The sequence below is a fragment of the Bidens hawaiensis genome, unplaced genomic scaffold (assembly GCF_021521415.1).
Source record: "Bidens hawaiensis isolate Kalapana, Puna unplaced genomic scaffold, B.hawaiensis_p1.1 tig00004282_1, whole genome shotgun sequence".
Lineage (NCBI taxonomy): Eukaryota > Viridiplantae > Streptophyta > Magnoliopsida > Asterales > Asteraceae > Bidens > Bidens hawaiensis.
The window spans coordinates 238872-259793 of NW_027491257.1; the positions used below are offsets into that span (position 1 = coordinate 238872).

At 35.7% G+C, this 20922-nt stretch overlaps 2 protein-coding genes across 2 annotated transcripts; one reads left to right on the top strand and one right to left on the bottom strand.

Annotated features, from left to right (window-relative positions):
* Positions 1–747: 747 nt before the first annotated feature.
* Positions 748–7657, bottom strand: LOC143626096 (nuclear pore complex protein NUP155-like). Its single transcript, XM_077096263.1, has 12 exons — positions 7443–7657; positions 6067–6236; positions 5862–5988; positions 5516–5778; positions 3830–5426; positions 3517–3729; positions 3189–3436; positions 2254–2826; positions 1859–2180; positions 1545–1763; positions 969–1294; positions 748–880 (listed from the first exon to the last, which is right to left on the bottom strand). The coding sequence occupies exons 1-12, from the start codon at positions 7599–7601 to the stop codon at positions 763–765; spliced, it is 4335 nt and encodes a 1444-aa protein (XP_076952378.1). The 5' UTR covers positions 7602–7657; the 3' UTR covers positions 748–762.
* An 11884-nt stretch (positions 7658–19541) lies between these two features.
* Positions 19542–20515, top strand: LOC143625981 (protein BIG GRAIN 1-like E). Its single transcript, XM_077096189.1, has one exon. The coding sequence runs from the start codon at positions 19567–19569 to the stop codon at positions 20503–20505; it is 939 nt and encodes a 312-aa protein (XP_076952304.1). The 5' UTR covers positions 19542–19566; the 3' UTR covers positions 20506–20515.
* Positions 20516–20922: the final 407 nt, after the last annotated feature.

The window sequence follows — 20922 nt, forward strand, 5'->3', positions numbered from 1 at the left end:
TAAAATTCTTACTGAACTTTATTCAGCTTTGGGTTACGACCGGTAGAGGTGCACAAAATACCCGGTTCCGGACCCGACCCGGAACCGGTTCCTACCCGTACCCTACCCGCGGGTAGGACTTGGTATAGGATTTCTCCTCAAAGCCGTACCCGAAACAAGAAATACCCAGTCAAAACCTGTCCCTAACCTACCCAAAACCGGAGAAAAAACCCGAAAACCCGGTCAAATATCCAACTATACCCGGAACATGTTCCTGTCCGAACCCAATTTTGACTTTTGTTGATCATACTCGGAATCGGTTCCTACCCGGTTCCGGTTCCCGAAAATACCTAGTTTGTGCACCTTTAACGACCGGTATAACCAAACAAAATAAACATAAAATTTTAAACACTCCTATTTCTAACCACCCGAATATACGAACTTAGTTTTTGATTTGGTCATATTTCAATAACCCAGATTCGGATCTGCAAGTGTATATGCATATAACAAAAAAAAAGATCATTAACATGTATTATGTTAAAGAGTAATGACTGGTTTTGTAACATTTGATCATTTTAACAACCAAAATTAAAAGACATTTCTGTAACATCTCAAAATTGTTTAAAACATGTTTCAAATGTCTCATTTTTGTCTTTTGAACAAATGGCACAAACAAGAAGGGCAAAATATAGGCACTAGTGACAAAATTCTTATTCTTTTGAATAATATAATAGCACATGACACATACAATAAAAATAACAATGACGAAAAACGAAAAACAGATTAAAATCGCTCAAACAACGAAGAAGTTAAAAGTGATTCTTCAAGCTCTTTAAAACCTCGGTAAACCGCGTCTGTTTGGCCCTGCGGCAATGCCAATCTCCTCACTTCAGTCATATACCTGTTCATTAAAATCACATTTAAATATTTAACACATTAATTATTTATTAATGTTATGAAGTAATCAACAAAAGTTAATGAAAGTTTACCTGTTTGCGGCACTTGTAATCTTATCACGAATTCCATGGTTGATAGCGGTTCTTTGATCCACTGAAAACGGGCTACGAAGAATGAGTGAAGCCCCAATTGGGCTCGACCCCATTCCACGAGCAGAAGTAGATACAGACCATTCCCGAAGCACAACCAGCACCGATCGCAAAAGCCTCAATTTCAGCGTTGGTGACAGCAAAACCGCACCACTAGATAACTGATCATATGTGTTTAAAACCGGTTCGACTGATCCCTTGCAAGCTGCCATAAGAGCTCTTGGAACATCTTCATCACCAACAATTTCAGCCCCGGAAACCATTCGATCCTGCAAATATAAAATTAATTGTTTATCAAATGTTTGAAACACATCTCAAGAATCTATAAATCCTGATAATTGAGATGTAAACGCCAGAGCCAAACTCAAGCTTGAAAAACTACTCACGAGCCAAGCTAAAGATTTAAAATACAACTCAAGCCGAGCTCAAACTCTCGAAGTTAAGCAAGCCAAGCTCGAGCCTAGACGAGCTCTGGCTCGGTTCATTTACAACCCTACTATTAAACAAAAGTATCCATACCAATGCAGCTTTCTCGAGATGCAAGCATAATGTATCTAAAGGTAAAACCGCACTGTCTCCAGGATAGACATGTGAACCGATCCTCTTTAATACCGAACACGCTTCAGCAATACCACCGTTTGAAAGCGCTTGATCCATTAACCGGGCCCACGTGTCCCGTACAACGCTACTATCAGTATCACCAGAATAGCTTGCAAAATATAGCATTTCTAAACATATCTGAAACCAAAATAACAAATCAAGTAAAAAATACCGTAACAAGTCAAAAAATGTGAAAAGTAAAAAAGAATATTATTATATTTAATTATTTATACCTCCCAAAGCTCAAATGGAACAGCATATTCATTATATAACTGTGTGATGCTTTTTAAATCAAGTGACAGCTCCTTCACTTTTTCCTTCACAGCTTGAAGATATTCAGCTTCAGAATTTTGCGGGGCAGATTCAGAAGTACTAGGAGCAGATTCCAACTTACTAATAAGCCCCTCAAGTTGCTCTTTGATTTTTATTTGAAACTGTAAAACAGTTAGTTTCCCCTCAAGCAAATCTAGAAGCCCACTGTCTCTAGAAGAATTTGCTAAACCGTCATCACCCGCACTTTTCGCTTGAATAACTGCACTGCTTAGGTATTGGCGTCTGAAATAGAATAAGTATACAGTTATCAATATATAAAAGATGGCTGCAAGTAATACTATAACTTATAAGGTACCTTTGATCAAGTGTCGGGAAATTTTCCAAATTACTGGACCGTCTTTCCGCTAACCGTAATAGTACGTGTGCTGCAAGAATATGTTGTCTTTTTAGCACATAGTATCGTGCTAAAAGCTCAAAGTACTTTGCTTGGTTAACAGGAACAGGTGGTCCTGAAGGAGCCAGTGTGGGCTCACGGGCCGCATTCTGTAAAAAGGGTACTAAATCGGGCCCACCAAATTCCAACAGTTCATCCTCGAGCCCTAGATCGATTAGTGTACGGTATAAATACTCGTGAAAGATTCTATCAGATGATTGGACACCGAGTTGGATGATCTGGCATATATGTTTCTTTCTAGCAGCTGGAGTAAGGGAAGATTGTGCAGATGGTCTGATGGGTGACCCGAATTCTCTCTGTGAAGTTTCACCTTTTAAAGACCGTAACGCATTGGTAATGATTTCATAGCACCGTTCTCTTTGAGCAAGTGCGTGGGCCCGGGCTCCAGCGTCTATTTGTTCATTCATTGCGTCCCCTGCAGGGTCTAAAGCTTGTGCCTTTTGTAAAGGCAAACGAACCACAGCTTCATAAAATCTGCAGTTTTTTGTAATCCAAAATTAACAAAAAAAAGTAATACAAATATTTGGTATTTACTTATAAATTGGCCAATTTGGGTTATGTTCAAGGTCACCCAAAGACCAAAGTGTATTTTATAAAACCTCCTAAACCCTTTATTCAAAAAGCTATATTATTAATAAAATAGCATATGCATCATAGTTTGACACACTATTTAATAAAACCTGTAAAAGGAGTTTTATCTCTAGCAAGCCCCAAATGAGACAAATAGAAAAGCATCCCTAAATGAAACTAGTCAGGCTCGCCCAAAGTGTATTTTATGCAATCGCACTCGACACGCCAATTCTATGTGATAACAAATCTGGAAAAAGAAAAATTACCTCAAATCCTCAAAGCGTTTGCAGACAGTTTGAAGATCTGCAGACTCAGGAACACCACTCAATTTACTAAAGGCGTCTCTAGCAAGTGATTCTCTCTCATCATTATTAATAGCAGCAGCAGCTCTCTTGAGACATTCAACAGCCAGATAAAACTTATAATCAGATTCTTGATAAAAGCTTGGACAACCTTCACGTAACCTGCCACTAATATCATCCACTGTTCCCCTACCATCCGGGCCCGTGTAATACTGCAAAACTCAAAAACCCAATATTAGGGTTTTCTAAACTTGTTATAGTAAATCTTAATTTTTGTTTCAAATTCAAGTACCTCCATTAGAGCAGATACGAGTCGTGTAGCAAGTCTATCACCATCTTCAGAACAGACTAGCTGGTGGAAAGTCAACTGAATTAATGCTTGTTTTGTACTCGAGTCAAACGATTGAATTAACCGAGTAACGTGGTGTCGGGAAAGAAGTTGGAGGAGAAATAAAGCTTCACCACATCTAAGAAGAAGCTGTCTTACACACTCCATAGCCCTCACCTACATTCCACATATCTTTATTAATATTATTTTGATAAAAATGCATCCTTTAAAAGCAGATATTATATTAGACAGTAAACATATGCGTTCAACTGTTTACCTCCATGGAAGCCAACTCTGAAGGGCTGTAAGGAAGCCGTTGCCTTTTATTAGATGTGCCAGCATCACTAGGCTGTAAACTACGAGCATAAGAACTATACGTTGCCACATCAGTAATAGTTCCCATCAGAATAGAACCAGTCAAATCTCCCAAACCAACACTACTATAAAGTCCTCTTCTTTGATTCCTTCTAGATCTTAAAAACTTTTCAAGAGACCGAAGTTTATCTTCTAGAACTTGCATTGCTTCAACCGAAAGTCTGCATCCAACTATTCCATTTTCATTATTAGCATCAGAAGAACTCATAACAGGTAACTCCCAAACAGGCAGAAGCAACCGTGATGCACACAAACATAACCCTTCATGTGCACCAGAGAAAACCGGCTCAGCCTCATGAACCACTTGACCCATACTAAACCCTCCGGCCGCCGTACGGGTGTTAGCCAATGCACCACTCCCATCAAGCTGGGGAAGACCCACCACCCGTGGGTCCTCGAACGCTTCAGCTGCCTTCTCAGCAACAACATTGTTTATGAAATTTTCCGTGTTGATGATCCGTGCAGCCAGCATTAGACACATGGCAGCAGCCTCCCCGGGACCAAATCGGTTAAAAAAATCTTCAAGTATTGTTCTTGGTGTGTTTGACTCAAGCAGCCTTCTTAAAATGTCAACGGGTCGATTAAACACGACTTCCATCATCCCCATTGTGCTAAAAATAATCATCCGCCTATGTGGCAGTATATGCTGAGTAGGCAGATCGCCTCTAGCCCATAACTTCCCGGCTAACTTCTCGGATGACTCACCAAAATGATCATATCCAACAAACTCAAGCTGTGAATACAATGATTGCACGGTTGCAGCTGTATCGGGTAACGGTAAGACTTCAGCTACCGCCAGCATTCGTCCTTCAATCGGTAAAGAAGAAACACATTCTTTTAGCGCCTTTGAACTCCTGACACCTGTCCCTAAACCACTGGATGAAGATGCTGACTGTGTTGTTGAATCTCGGTTTGCAATTAAAAGCGATGAAGTTGTTGAAGAAGATGAATCAGAAAGAACAAGTGTGGCAGATGAATAATGTGCTGACTCAATCTTTAACGAAAGATCTTCGTTTTGAGACCGACCTGCAAGCGAAAGCGGCCCAAATGATAACCCGCCACCAACACCCAATGGAGGTGCAGGTCGAGTTGTGACAACCTTTAAACAACTAGGTTTTTGAAGATTATTACCAAACGTTCCACTGGATTTAGTAGTTGTAAGATACATTCTTCTACCATCAGATAATATTGCAACAAGATGTAACCACTTTGACTCTACAGTAGATAATGGACATATTGTAACTATAGAAGTTTTTGTTGATCTGGCGGGAGCCCGTGATGCTGCCGCCTGCCTGCCACCAGTATGCAGCTCCCGCTGATTGATTAAATTCTTCTCCTCAGTCACCTTTTTAAGTGGCCCGTTACCATCCTGACCTAACGAATAGACTTGAATTTTCATTTCTTCAGTTCGTGCATACAAAAGGTGTCTCTCATTATCAACAACCATTTCAACAATGGGGTCCACCGCCCCAAATTTGAATACATTCGGTACCACCCATCTGAAACGTATAATGAAAAAATTGCATAAACGCTGAATTATAGACCAAAGCTAAATGGTATATAAAGACTCAAATTTATACAATTGTACCTTGAAACAACACTACCAAGGCCAGCTGTCAAACAAACTTTACGACACTGTTTATACCAACCCGAACCAGTGGTATAATGCAATTCATAGATATGTCCATCACGGCCTGCTAAGAAAATATGGCCTCGATTTGTGCAGGCGATACATGTCATAGTAACACCATCAGATGGTATCGTGTATTCAGGTAATGGCTGTAAGGAAACCTCTGCATACGGGTCAGATCCATCAGCACTTCCAGAGCAACATACTCCAATAAGAAGCAACTGATAAAAGCAAAACTTAAGCTTAACACATACTGTGTAACTAATTAAGTTAAATAATTAAGAAATACGGTATAACTGATTACCTCCACGGGAGTTGCTAAAACTAAAAGATATTGAATAGCCTCGACAAATATTCCGGGTTTGGTTTTGACCAAACCAACAGCACATATGGCTTGTTCCTCACCACTATACTCAGGGCATTGGCCATCCCTAAATCAAAACAAAAACAAGTTTAAAATGGTTACAAACATCATGAAAAAGATGAATTATGCTTATCATAATACTTACCATTTATCAAACCGCCAGAGAAATAAAGAATTATCAACAGAAGCCCATGCTCTACGAATCTCAGGAAATATCCCACATAAGGCGGTGCCTTCACCGCCAGCAGCATCATATCTTTCTATTAGTACAGATGGTAATTCCCTGCTATCTGTCACTTCAACTAATGGAGGCCACTGCAATAACATAAGAAAAAAATAACAAAATTTAAGCAGATACCAAGTCACAAGAGTATTAATTAGGACATGCAATTATAACACCTGAATCTTACATTAAAACCGAAACAGCCGAAAAACCACACAAATAAACCACCATAACAAGATTACTAAATCAAACTTAGAAGCTTTAACTATTTGAGCCAAACTCTTAAGTCTAAAATATCAGTTCTATTAAAGTGTTTAAATTAGCATCTACTATCTAGCTATAATGATATCTATAATGATATCTTATTCCAGTAAACTCAGACCAACGCTCTATCCTTTTTCTTCCTATAAGTGAGCTACACTAACAATTTTCAAAATAATCAGATTAATTGTTAAGAGAAATTTTAAGTTTTTTATAAACCTAATTGCATATCCTAAACAAAAACACGCATAACAAAACTCATAAACAGGCATTCCCTGCTCTCTGTCACTTCAACTAACAGAGGCCACAGCAATAACATTAAGAGAATTAAGCAGATATCAAGTCAAGAGTGTTAACTTGTGCATGCAAATATAACATCTGAATCTTTAATTATAACTGAAATAGCCGAAAGCTACAAAGAGTAACAGTTACTTATTGGTCTTCACTCGTGCAAACTTAACCACCATAGCAACATTACCAAATCTACAAAGAGTAACTCTAACAGTTACTTATTTGTCCAGTGAATTCAATCCAAATTTCTACACTTTTCACCCTAAAACTGACCTACACTACAACTTTTAAACAAACATATTAATGATCGAAACGAATTCGAGTTTTTTTATAAAACCTAATTACATTTCCTACACAAAAAACACGAATACAAAACTCATAAACAGGCATTCCTTGCTATCTGTCACTTCAACTAACGGAGGCCATTGCAATAACATAAAGATAATACAACAAAACTTAAACAGATAGCAATCAAGTCAAGACCGTTAACTAGTGCGCACAATTATGACACCTAAATCTTGCATTAAAACCTCAAAACCACACAAATTAAACCACCATCACAACATTCCTAAGTCAAACCTTGACTATTTGACTCAAACTATTCAAAATCAGTTCAATTAATCTCTTAACTATAACTTATTCCAGTAAACTCGTCCCAAATTCTTACACAAACATAATTTGAGATATTTATAAAACCTAATTGCAAGCACTCTATTATCTAGGGTTTACTATTACAGTATTACTACCTCTCTGGGATGAGTAGAGTACGGATGACTCGTATATCTCGAAGCTTCCAACGCTTCTTCCAAATCAAGCTGTGCCGATACATCTCTTCCGATTCGATCACTAACCACCAGACTTGCCTTCACAATATCTCGCATTCCGATCTCCTTCTCACGCGACATCGTCTAATTTGATGGTAATCGAACTCGCATTCAGCCGCTAGGGTTCTCAGATTTGAATTTGATGAATGAATGAATGACTGAATATTATTTGGGGGTTTTGTGAATATTAGGGTTTATGTGAGAATGTGAATTTGGGGATTTTTATTTGGTTGCGAAAAGAGTGGCGGGCGAATTAAGCGCTAGTGAGAAATTTTAAAGGGGGTTGGGGGGGGGGGGGGGCGTGTTGGTGTTACGTTTTGGTTCGGTTTATTCAGTTGTTGATTGTCGGTTTTGAATGTGTGCGGGTTGAAAGTGATTTCGGTTAATAAGTAGGCTTGTTGGTTTTATTCGTAACCCGAAACTGGAAAGTGCTTGTATCCGGAGAACCTGAACCTGAATTCACATCATTATAGTTCGGTTTTGGCTACTAATTGCTCATTTAGGGGTTTTGGATAAACTCGAAAAACCGATTTGGCGTTTGATATTCTAATACTTTGGTGTGTGACGCGTTCAGTCGTTTAGTATTCCATCGTAAACTGTTGGATTGCCATTCCATAACGGTTTTGAAAGTGGCTTTGGACGTGACTTAGAGAAACAATATATATTATATAGTAACAAATTTTAAAGGGAATTTGGTTTGGAGTTGTGTTGTTTGAAGTTAGGGTAAGTTATCAATAAAGACGGTTGGCTAATTCGGTTAATCTCTTGCTGATCTCGGTTTTGAATGTGTGTGGGTTGAAAGTGGTTTCAGTTAATAGGTTTAGGCTTGTCGCTTTTATCTAAAACTAGAAAGTACTCGTATCCATGAGACTTGAACCTGAATTCACCAAACCTGAAGCTAAGCCAATCCAGTTCGGTTCGGTCACTGGTTGGCTCGTTTAGGGTTTCGGATAAACCCAAAAAACCAGTTCGGCGTTTGATATCCTAATATTATTATTGTGCGATGCGTTCAATCGTTTAGTATTCCATCATAGGCTCTTCAATGATATTCCATCGCATCTCTTTGTTTTTGGTACAACATTATGCTTGCTTCAATTGCCGTTTGAGCCTTTAAGAACCGAGAATTGAGAGATTTTATCGGTTTTGTGTTTGTAAGAGTTTTCGAGTGCTAGAGAAGTAGTGTAATCAAACTAATACATCAAATACCTATTTATACTAACAAATGGGGCAAAATGGGCAAAGGCCAATTTCTAATGACCTCATAACATCTGCTTAGTCGTTCAAAAACGATTAAAAAGTAATGCTAGCTAACCTATTAAAAAACCAATTTTGGTTAAATGATTCTTAATTGGTTCGCGTTTGGAAACGTCTAATCAGTCCTAACCAACTACTAACACTAGTTACAAACCAATTTATACTGTACCGGTTAATAACCTATTTCGGTTTCGGGACGATTTTGTTGGATTAACCATTATATAATATACAAATTGTTTTGGGGCCACCGGCCACCCTTTTTTTGGTCCTAAATCATTGGGCCTAAAATGAACTCGTACTCAACTACTCAATCCCGTGCACTATCCACATCTTAGCCCATTAACGGCTCATTTGGGCTCAGTGGGCTGGGTATATATCAATGGATCATGGAGTTCACATTATCATACATGGTAAAATTGTTGTGAATTTTGAATTACTCAGATTTATTTTCCTGATATGAATAATTTTAATATGTTATAATCTTAAAAAATATAATAAATAGTGTATTGAGTTAAAAACTTTATGAAATTATTAAAATTCTAGAATTATTAGAAGTTTAATTAAATATTTATACTTTAAGTCTGTTTTCATGCGAGTTTATTATCATATTTCGGGTAACAAACATCCTAGCAGGGTAAATGCTCTTAATATATCTAATGCTCAAAGGTACACCAACAAACCCAATAGGTAGTGTGTATGTAATGTCGTAAGTTTTAACGATTATGAGACATGTATTGAGTCTGAGATTAGCAAAGTTCTTCTCATACCTCAACGGCCCGATATGTTTGCATCCTTATTAATGCAGTGGTGGTTTAAAATTTAAAAATAGATGATATTGAATTAAACGAAACGTAAGTAACATTCTGCATTGAATAACCGCTCGTAAATAAAAGCCTGTATGATTTTATTAATTTCAAATACAAGTCATATTAAACCTTTTATACCCATAAAAAAACTTATTAAATAAGGATGAGTACCGAATGACATTTAGCCTAATTGTATTTTGGTGTGTTAGAAGGTACTCCCTTCATTGGAGGTCGAGGGTTCAAGTCTTGTGGTGGACATTTATCTCCAAAAAGTACGAGTTATATGAAACTAAAAAACTTTTTTTATTGAAAGTTTGATAAACTTTGGCGCAAAAAAAATGTGAAGGTCATAAGCTAGCAGTCAAGGCTCTAATTACGAGGTTGTCACTCCTTTATACATAAATGGACTTAAAGCAACCGCAACGTACGGTCCTTAGAGATGAGTCATATGGTTAGCGAAGCAATATCTCAAAAGTCCAACCTAAAAACACGCATTCAACCATCACCACTACATATAGTATCAAGACTCACGACTAGTCAAACCAATTGATCGAATCAATATGTCTGGACTCCAGCTCAAACCGAGAAACCAAACCGGAAATATATCACCAATATCAAAAAGTCAAAAGGTCTTCATGTAATTAGAAATGATGTTAATAATGACATAACATGCAACCAATTTAACATGTTATATATTAATACCAAAAGTTACAATCAATTCCCAAAGTGTATAGAAAACGCCATCTTTATTTAATTTAACTTTCTACATTAAAAAAGTAAACATATGAAGGCATGTTTGTGAAGAGAGGTTTGCCACGTTAAAATGTTAACTTTCCAAGGATTTGATCGTGTTGCTCGTTGTATGCTTGATCATGTCTCAAAATGTGTGGCAGAATCTATACATCATGGGTCGAGACAACTCAAACATACATGTTGCAAATATTGTTTTATAATCTATACACATATTTATAATCATACAATCATACATATATCTATAAGAAAGCGAACATTTTTTTTAATTTTAAACGGTCAACAAATCCTTCAAATAAGTTACTGGCTAAATTCATCATATCTCAATACCTAAGGATAACGCATGTGATCACTCGTCTGAAAGCATGATAGTGCGGTGAGATAAAATATGTTCGGTTCAAGGATTCAATTAATGAACGTCACCTACTTGCCTAATCTCTTATTATCACCCGGTGGGAAGGAATCGAACCTATGTCACACAGAATGCCGAGTCTCTCCCTTACCACTATACCACCAGCTCATTGACAAAATATTGAATATTTACCAACAAAATACTTGCAGATAAAATAATATTTTTTTAAACGACGGTATTTATTAAACAAATAAACAACCCACCACCTAAGCGAGTAGTTAAGGCGGGCCCAAACAAAATTTACATCAACTTATCACCTAATTAAGATTACACCACAAAAACCAATCAAAAAACATTAAATTGAACCTATTCTTTAACCAAATAAAATTCTCATCTTTTATTTCATCCATGATTCTATAACTCGACTTCCTTCTTCCGGTAAAGATCTCTTCGTTCCTAGTCAACCATAATCTTCATAAAGTTGTCTTGAGTATCACATCAATCACCTTCTTTTGTTTCTTTGACCCTCCTTGTGTCTCACCATGTTTTAAAGACTTTTAATCAGCTTCTGACCGTTCGGTTTTGGACTATCCACCTAAGTATTTGTCTCCACGCATCCTTGGCCACTTCACGATTAAGCATTCCTCCCTTGTAGTGCCAACATTGGACAACAGTCGTCTACCATCGGCATCCCCTTTAGTTATTTATGTCATTTGTTGTAATTCTTTCTAACTCCGCTCACCAAACAAACACAAACGAAAAACCATCATTTATGTTACTTAACTCATTCTACATTTTTTATAATATATTACTCATGGCCTCTAATATTGAGACCTATCTTGCACTAAAATAATCTAAAAATAATATTTATTTTAATTATATTCACATAAATTTGTTTACTATGCACTTAATATTCTTATTCATATTAAGTTTGTTATTAACTGAAAGTACAAAATGATTTATATAAATGAAAATAGTTTTTATGTAATTAAAAACGATATATGGTGTTAATTTTGTATTAATTTAACTTTTTATATATAAATATTATGACATGCATTACAATTTACAATAAACTTAATAATATTTAGTGAATAAATAACAAGTGACAGAAAAATAAATGATATACCGTGCCACCAAGTGTTATGGAGGTGAAGGGCACAAGTGCCTGACGCCACCCTCATTCTCCCTCTCTCGTTAAGCAATTAACGCCCAATTGCTACTTTCCAGAGCCTCATATTGTCTGCAACCCGATTAATTTGGCTCATGTGGAGGGTGAGGGACGCAAATGCTCACCGTAACACTCAGTTTGACTGAAAATTAATATACAATAATATTAATCTTTTCACTTCAGTGGAGACCAACCCATTAGAGATTTGGACATGGTGCTATGAGGTTGTCAAGAATGCTAGCAACCACTCATGTTGTGGTCTATCCAAACAAAAACACAAGTTCATTGCATCAAATACAATATTTATTAACCTATTTATTGATATGAATTTAATGTTCATCAAATACAAATATAAATGAGGTGTTATTGTGCTTGAGATCTTGGCCAATAGACTGTGTGGACATGAATAAGGTGTGTGTCATGCAACAACTCATGAGCAGAGATCGTTAAGCGGTCTCTAAACATGTCTACATGTCTCACATGAGTTGTCACTGATTATCGACTTAGAAATACCCTATTGAAATATTAGTAAGTCTGTCAGGGTAAGCGTTGATCGCTTGAATGATTTAAGAACAAATCTGTAACGATAATAAAATCAAACAATAAACTTATTAGTCATGACTGATTAGAGAAAAATAACTGAACTGCAAGGATAAATGGTGTTATTAGTTCATAACTTCATATATTTCTATGAGCATAAATCTATGGTTAGAAATCCTCGGTTGATATCTTTTGTTAATTAATTTTGCTACAAGGACTAGCGGTGCTCAGCTTCTTGTCTGTTTGTCTTCTGTATCGATGTAAACACTATTTTTTAATGAAATAACGTTATTGTTAAATTTATTTTGTATGTAAAGTCAAATGCTACATTTTCCATTATATAATATAAATTTCAGATGCTAATTACACAAACTTTCAATATGGTCAATCATGATCACCAAAACGTAACCCCATATTTGATCGTTATATATTGGCGAATTGAATTTAATAATCCCGACTTAATGCAGTTGACTGATCATAATTTCAACTTAACAAATAGCTGTTACCGGTCCTAACTTTCACAATTTGTTTTCATTGGACTCCTGTTAAAAAAACTTAACGACGTTAAATTTTTTTCCAAATTTCGAATTAATGTTTGAGGGCTTTCGATCAGAATGGGGATACGAATCGACTGATGTAAAACTTCGAAACGGTGATCCAGACAGCTTGATTTTTGCTAATTAAAAGTTTACACCCCGGAATTGAAGCATACTTTAGTCGTTTGGACCATCGTTTTGAGTAAGTTTTACGTCAGTCGGCTCGTATCCTCATTCCGAACGAAAGCCCTAACACATCAATTTGAAATTTAAAAAAAACTTAGCACCGTTAAGTTTCTTTTAACGTGGGTCCAATGAAAACAAACAGTGTGAAAGTTGGGACTGACGACAGTATTTTCTAAATTAGGATTATTATCGGCCAACTGCATTAAGTTGAGAATATTAAAATCCAATTTGCCTTCTATATAATAGTAATAATAATCATGCATGTGTCCAGTGTTGTAAAAATCGCTAGTCGCTAGTCGGGCGGTGAAGTGGTGACTAGCGATTTATCAGAATTAATCGAGAATAATCGGGAATAATCAGATCAGACTTTAATGTATATTTTTCAGTTTTATATATACACGCACACATTTTTATATGTAATTTTCAGTTTGATATATACAAAAACATATTTTTGCTGAAAATTGGCTGGAATCTCACTAGAAACCGCTAGTTTTTGTTGAAATCTCGTTGGAAACCGTTGATTTTGGTAAGAATCTCGCGGAAAGCGCTGATTTTGGTCGAAAACTCGCTGGAAACCGCCGATTTTAGCCGGATTTGATCGTTGACCGATTAATTGGCTGACTAGTCCAAAAATAATCAGTGAAGTATGGAGTAGCGATTAATCAGGGATTAATCGATGCCTAGTCGGGATATTTGCAACACTGCATGTATCTCTTTGACCTTAACCTAATCTTGTGGAGATGAGATTTATGGGCAAATAGTGGCCATGAAATGTGACTTTAGCATGTATGGTGTATGGTAAAAGAAAGCAACTAAACATTTTTGTTTGTTTTTGGTGAAACAAGTTGAACCAACCATGTTATATGCTTTTCTACATGTTTAGCTAGAGTAGCAATGTGGGTGTCCACAAACATGTGTTTCGAACACCCGTTTCTTCGACTATCGTTATATGTTTGATTTGATGTAGGACATGACATGCTATATTAAGATTGATCTATGCTAAAATGCAAAGTAGTTCTTCTTTGTGTGCTTGATTTGTAATATGAGAAAAAATATATAATTGCTATATTTATGTACAGATGTGTCTTTCTCATATAATGTCCTCTTTCGTATGTGTTATGATGATTGAAACAACTCTATTACATTATGTTATATGAGTGGCGGAACTCAGTTCTTCAAACAATATCTGCAACTAGAACTCGTGTGATCAACTCTTATTCATTCATACGTGTTTGTAGTAGTTGATAGTGTCGGGGAGCAAAATCATGTGATGCAAATGGACAAAATGTCTGCTATGCTCTTGTGTTATATGATACGAGGAAGTTTCCATACCTTAAATATTTTAACAAAGATTAAGCAACGTGTTAATGTGTTATAAAGTTAAGCCCCCTTTGTACGATAAGCTAGACAAATAATTAAAGAACTTTAAGAATTCTTTTTAGCTAATCATGTTATTTATTAATTGTACATATAGTTAATAATATTGGATGCTAGGAGTTTTTAACGCTTTTAAAAATTTACACACACACACAGATGTATAATCACTACTAAAAAATTGGTCTAAGCAACCTTTATTGTACAAAAAAGCTGCATTAGACCTAATGCAACCTTTTTGTTAGATAACGCAACTGTTTTTTCAAATGTAACATTTTAAAAATGTTGCATTTGAAAGAAACAGTTGCGTTATCTGATAAAAGGGTTGCATTAGGTCTAATGTAACTTCAGCAATGTCTTTCGATCGAGCCTTGGCCTTAGGGAGGACGGTGTGCTACCTGACGGAAGCCCAATCACAAGTCGACAACTTGTTGGTACCTGCCTAACACACATCCACCGGTGCCCCTACCCACATGACTTTTCCCCCCGTCTGCGTCTTCTCTCTCTCTCTCTCTCACACACACACACACATGCACACACAAACATACACACAACTCTCTCTCTCTCTCTCTCTCATCTTCAGTGACTAATACCCGCTCTCTCCTACCCGATTTGATACCCGAACTAGCGGCAATGATGTACTCGATTAGGGTACTATACCTGAATTCTGATACCTACAAGGGCCCCTTACTCCCTTAGGTTATGGGAGCAAACTTCAAACACTTAGAATAATTGTATATAAAACCAAAATTATATGCGTATGTGGCTAAAACTTATAAGAAAAAGTGACATAAGTTAAATACAAATTGGTTTTCTTTCAATGTCCAAAAAATCTTACTTGTTTGGATGTGTATTCATTATTTCAGGTAATTTGGTGTCTTAAATTAACTTCTAACGGTTTTCTTATTTATTTTTACGATAATTATCATCGAAATTGTCATGCACATAAAACACTAGAAACGAGACGTGATTCTTGAAACTAATTTTTTTTAAAACTGAAAATACATTATTAGGACACTATTATTGATATTTATATTTTAACAATCTAAATTACGATCTACTGGCGTGTAAAATAGTATACACTAATAATATAACAGTTTTACTTCTAATAAAGGGACAATGGCGGTCTTACTTGGCACGAAGGCTGCTAGTTCAGGGGTTGCTTGAGGGCTTCGGACTAGGTTATGGACGAGACAGTCACTTTTGTCTCCATAACAATTTTACAATAGTGGAGAAATAACTATGCGTGCCTGACTGGCTTTTTTTAATTATATACCAATCACAGTGTTGTTGATTGTTTTGAAACAACATAAATGAAAGTTAAAAGTACAAGGAGTTGCTAAAATATTTATATACTTAGAGACTTTATTATACCTGGATACTTTAAAATACCGAGGGAATGTTTGTTAACAAATAAAGTGCTGAGGAAAACTTTAATATTTATACGTGGAGACTTTAAAAGGCGTTGTTTGTAAAGAATGCCATTTGTTAGCCTTTTTTATGAATTTGTCCAAACATGCTGAGGTCCAGGCAAACTATTAGTCGTCAACATTGTAGCGAATAATATCCGTAGAAAAAAAACCAAGACCTAAATGGCTCTTGCCTCTTTAATTGCTTGGATGTAGGTCGTCATCTAATAATCGAAGCAAATAATGTATTTTTGAAAACAAATGTAGTACACAGCTCTCAAGGCTGTGTGTGTGTCTATATATATATATATATAGTAAGGTTAAAATAAAAATCCATTTGAGTTGTGAAAACCCGCGAAAACCTTATGTAACATTGTTTTTTTTTTGTTACATGTAATATATGTTGTAACATTTAATACAAAACATCGAAACATAAAAAAAAATGTTTTGCTATTTTTTAACATTTTTTTACTAATTTTTATATATGTTTTCAGGAGAGAGAAAAAATTATATTTATATTTACATTTTTTATTCACTTTAATTGTGGACCACAAGATTTCAACATTAATTAAAAACATGTGGTTGAGAATGAGTTTCTAAAGTTTTCACAACTCAAGTGGGTTCTCATTTTATACTTAGCCTATATATATATATATATATATAATATAAATTATTAAAAAAATAATTAAAAAAAAGGATGACACCATTTTGTGCCATATGCTATTTAATATTTAAGAGTGTGAATATCAAGAACCATACATTATATGTTACATAGCTAATCATGTAGCAATTTCTGACCACAATAAGCTGATTGCACCAAAATTTGATGAAAGGTGATGGTGACAGTGCAGTTCCCATGGGCTATATTAAGTGACCTTAAGAATAAGACTATTCCAAGTTGTAGAAAACAAAATTCATCAATAAAGGTCCTACAAATTGGATCAATTTCCATCATCACGTGCGGACACACAACTCATAAATTTAACTATCCAAACTTCAATCCAAAAGAAATTAACATTTATTAGGGTGGGAACTAGCAATTACTCAAAATTAATTGAGATTAACTGGGATTAATTGATGCCTAGTCGGAATTTTTACAACCATGTCTGCACCAATAAGTGCTGAATCAATAAGATGTCTCAATGGTGAAGAGACTCTGAGTTGTTAATTGTTGAGCCAATGCTGAGTACGCCGATGTGGTGGTGAGAGGTGGTGGAGGAGATGTTGGTGGGTCGAGGATGTGGCGCGTGAGTGACAAACTAAGGTTTATGAACACATGTGAATTGACGAAGATTGGGTGACAAACTAAGGTCATTTCAAAGCTTAATGTTAAGAGGTTTGCTAACTAATTCAGACGTGTCATTCTGATGAACCAGCATACTTAATGTTGATTGATTTAGATGTAGCCTCTTAATGGAATTATTAAGAGATTACCAAACAGCCCTAAGTCGATTCAACCTTCGGTGGCTTGTGGTTTTGGCTCGTCTTCTATGGTTTATATATATATATATATATATTGTAAACAAACAATGGTTAGATACTTCCATGCACTATAAAAATGTTATTGAAATGGTTAGTCTTAAACTTGTTTAATGCATGGGTTTAATTATGAAAATTTATTTTTGTTACTTCTGTTTGAATAGCTACATAACTGACGTCACTTTCATTTATTTTTTGTTGTGACTTAACTTATGAAAATTTACGTAACAACAAGAATACATCTTGAAGATTATGACAAAAAAGTGTAGAAAATAAGATGTATATCATAACTAAGAGCGTCTTCATTGGTGTTGATGTAACCATCGTTTGAATTGCAAACGAAACCCACAGATGAATGTCCACCACTGGAAGTGGCCAGATGGAGAAAAGAGAAGACTCGAGGAGAGACCGTCCAGGATTGCAAATGCTTATGTGAGGGGAGAGAAGGGAATGGAGAAGATGAGAGAGAAGTGGTGCCAATGACGTGGAGCTAGCGGACGGTTCTTGGCCGACATCTTCGTTGTTGATGCTTTGATTAGAAATTAGAATTATTGTACCTGCTTTAAATTTTAATAACTGTTTTTATAACTATAGTATCTCCATAATAATTCATAATTCTTTTTTCGGATTTTGGTTCCTCATCTTGCTGTTTACATATTATCCTTTCTAGACTTTATTATAACTTTGCTGTTGATAGACTTTACTAACTACGATTATGATAAGTAGTATATTAAAAAAAAAACTTGAATTGTATGGCAACAAAATGCATTTATAACCAAGCTCTTGGTATTGGAGTTTAAGGTCTAAAGTGGAATTTCAAATAGATAAGTAGACAAAATAAAATGATGGATGTTAGGCCCCTAGTGGACAGAATTTGAAAATTTATTTGTACATGCCCATCTACCAAATAGTTTTAGATGCTTTATATTTACATAGTTGATGATATTTTAATGTAATTAAATTGACTCTTGATTAATATTAATCATAATGTTATCAAACAAGTAAGAGGGTGTAAGATAGCATATTATTTTTATTATAATTTTTAGGGACGAAGCCCCTAATCAGTGTGTGTGTTTTGTTTTTTTTGGTGAGGAGGGAGGGGGCGCCTGAGGGCAACGTCCTTAGTAAGCAAGGTTCAAGAGACGGCAATTCATAGCAAGGTTCGAGGGACTGTTGTTAACTTATATTAAAACTTATTAAAGGTTTAATATTTTGAATTGTCACATGTGAATTTAGGTGAGAAAATGGGTGCGTTTTGAATGCAATTTAAAATGGAAAACAACGATTTCTCTATTATTGATTCTCTCTCTTGTTCGAAAATTTCACGCAGAATTCATACGAAGTTCTTATCAAAATTAATGAGTTTTATCCAATTGAACTTGTTTTAGTATGTGACGTCTGTTTGTATTCTAACATGTTTTACTATTGTACGATACTTTTAAACGTATTGTTACATTATTACGCTTCTTTCCTTTTCTTTTGAAAAGGGTTATATATACAAGTATCACACGATTATGTTTATTTTACTCGATTCAAAACTTTGAGTCAAATTAAAGTGTTTCGAGTTCGATTCATGTGCTAGACGTTCACCACTAATCATAACTTAAAATGCGTTTACAAAACGTCCCACATCTGAAATATAATCCATATTATATTGTAAAAGTATAAGTTTGAATAATAACTAAAGTTCAAGTGAGTTTGGAGCACCCTTTGCCCCTACAACACATAGCAAAATCCTTACATCTCCATTCTTGAATTTCTACCCTACTTGTCCATCTAAACTCAAACCTCATATTAATCACCACAAGTGATCATGTCCTACTGCCAACCAGACCATTTTCACTAATCCCCTATTCAAACTTATAACCCATGCATAAATAGTTGTGCACTTGTAGACACTGTTCACATATCTTGAACACATGGATGACAACCATTACTATAAAAGGCAAACTTTACTCGAACTTATCTTCATTAATCTATATACTATCCCACTACCCTTAATCATTCCATGACACCACTCTTTTCCTTTCATTCTTTAGGCTTTCCGTTCACTCCTCTCAAACTCAAGATACATATTTAATCTCATAAAGAAGTTAATACACATCATAAATCATATATAAACTTTTGGATCTTGTTTAGTTGTTTGTATAATTGTATACACTTTCAAGAGAAGTTCGTCGTTTACTTCAAGAATGTCGGTGAGTATCCCAGTCCCATCTCAGCACAAGAAACCATTCCATCGTAGGAACGGTTCAGACGAGCTTGACGTGTTTGAAGCTGCTCGTTATTTCTCAGGTGGCACTGAAAACTTCAGTACCACCCACAAAAACAGCACTGGTGGAGCCAGGAATTTTAATTACAACACACGACCTTTTGGACGAATGAGTCTTGACATGCCAAACCATAGAGATAATAATCCTATTCCTTTACAAGCCATGTTGATGGAGAATAGGATGATGATCAACAAAGAGAAGAAGTCCAAGCAACCAAGCTCACCAGGAGGGAAATTGGCTCATTTTTTGAACTCTTTATTCAACCAAACATCTTCGAAGAAGTCAAAGTCAAAAACAAAGTCAACAAAGGATGAGGATCAAAGTCCCAGTGGTTGGAGGAGGAAGAGAAGGAGTAGCATGAGCAATTTCACTAGTAGAACCACCACCACCACCACCACCACCACCACCACAACCGCCACTACGACCGATTCGAAATCTTCAGTTTCAACCTCAATAAGCTCAGGATTTAGAACACCACCTCCTTATGTATCAAACACACCCACAAAGACAAAACCCTACTCATATCTCAAACCCTCACCAACTCAAATTACCAAAATACCCGTCAATGGAAACCTCAACAAGATTGAAACTTTCACTGTCTTAAGTAATCTTGCTGACAAAAATATAAATTTCCATAATGGGTTTTTGGAGAAAGTAAGAACTTATGATGGAAAACAAGAAGATGTCAACGAATACAAGAGGTTTCTTGATGATGATGATGGTGGAGATAGTGACTCAAGTTCTGATCTTTTTGAGTTAACAAACTGTGATTTGGGATATTGTTCAAGTGGTTTACCTGTTTATGAAACCACTTGTATGGATACTAGCATCAAGAGAGGTGCACCAATCTCTAGCTAAGTGTAAAGTGTGTGTTTTCAGGTTCAAATTCTTGGATCAATTAATCACTTATTTTGCATCATAAAACCCTAGTTATCCGTACCATGTATTCACATGCATGTAAAGAATTTTGAATTTGATGTTCATCTTTAGCACTTTTGCTTTTATTTTTCTTTTATCATAAGTTAATTGATTTTGTTTTTTTACTTGATGACCGTGCAAGATATCAATGATGGACAGTGAATTAGTGAATCAACTTTATTACAAACTTTATACTTTTATAGGTCTTATCTTAAATATATACACACGAACCCTTTAAAAGTACACGAACCCTTTAAAAGTTCTCTGGTTGTTTCTTACTTTCTCTCCAGCCATCAAATTATTTTATTTATAAATGAAGGCTTCTCATGTATTTGACCCAAATACACAGGTATTGGT

Bases quoted from the DNA above. Each gene is read 5' to 3' on its own strand.
- LOC143626096 (XM_077096263.1), bottom strand. From the start codon at position 7,601: ATGTCGCGTGAGAAGGAGATCGGAATGCGAGATATTGTGAAGGCAAGT. The intron at 5,427-5,515 runs GTACAATTGTAT...TATACGTTTCAG, and splicing joins CTTGGTAGTGTTGTTTCAAG to ATGGGTGGTACCGAATGTAT. The intron at 2,181-2,253 runs GTACCTTATAAG...ATTCTATTTCAG, and splicing joins TTCCCGACACTTGATCAAAG to ACGCCAATACCTAAGCAGTG.
- LOC143625981 (XM_077096189.1), top strand. From the start codon at position 19,567: ATGTCGGTGAGTATCCCAGTCCCATCTCAGCACAAGAAACCATTCCAT.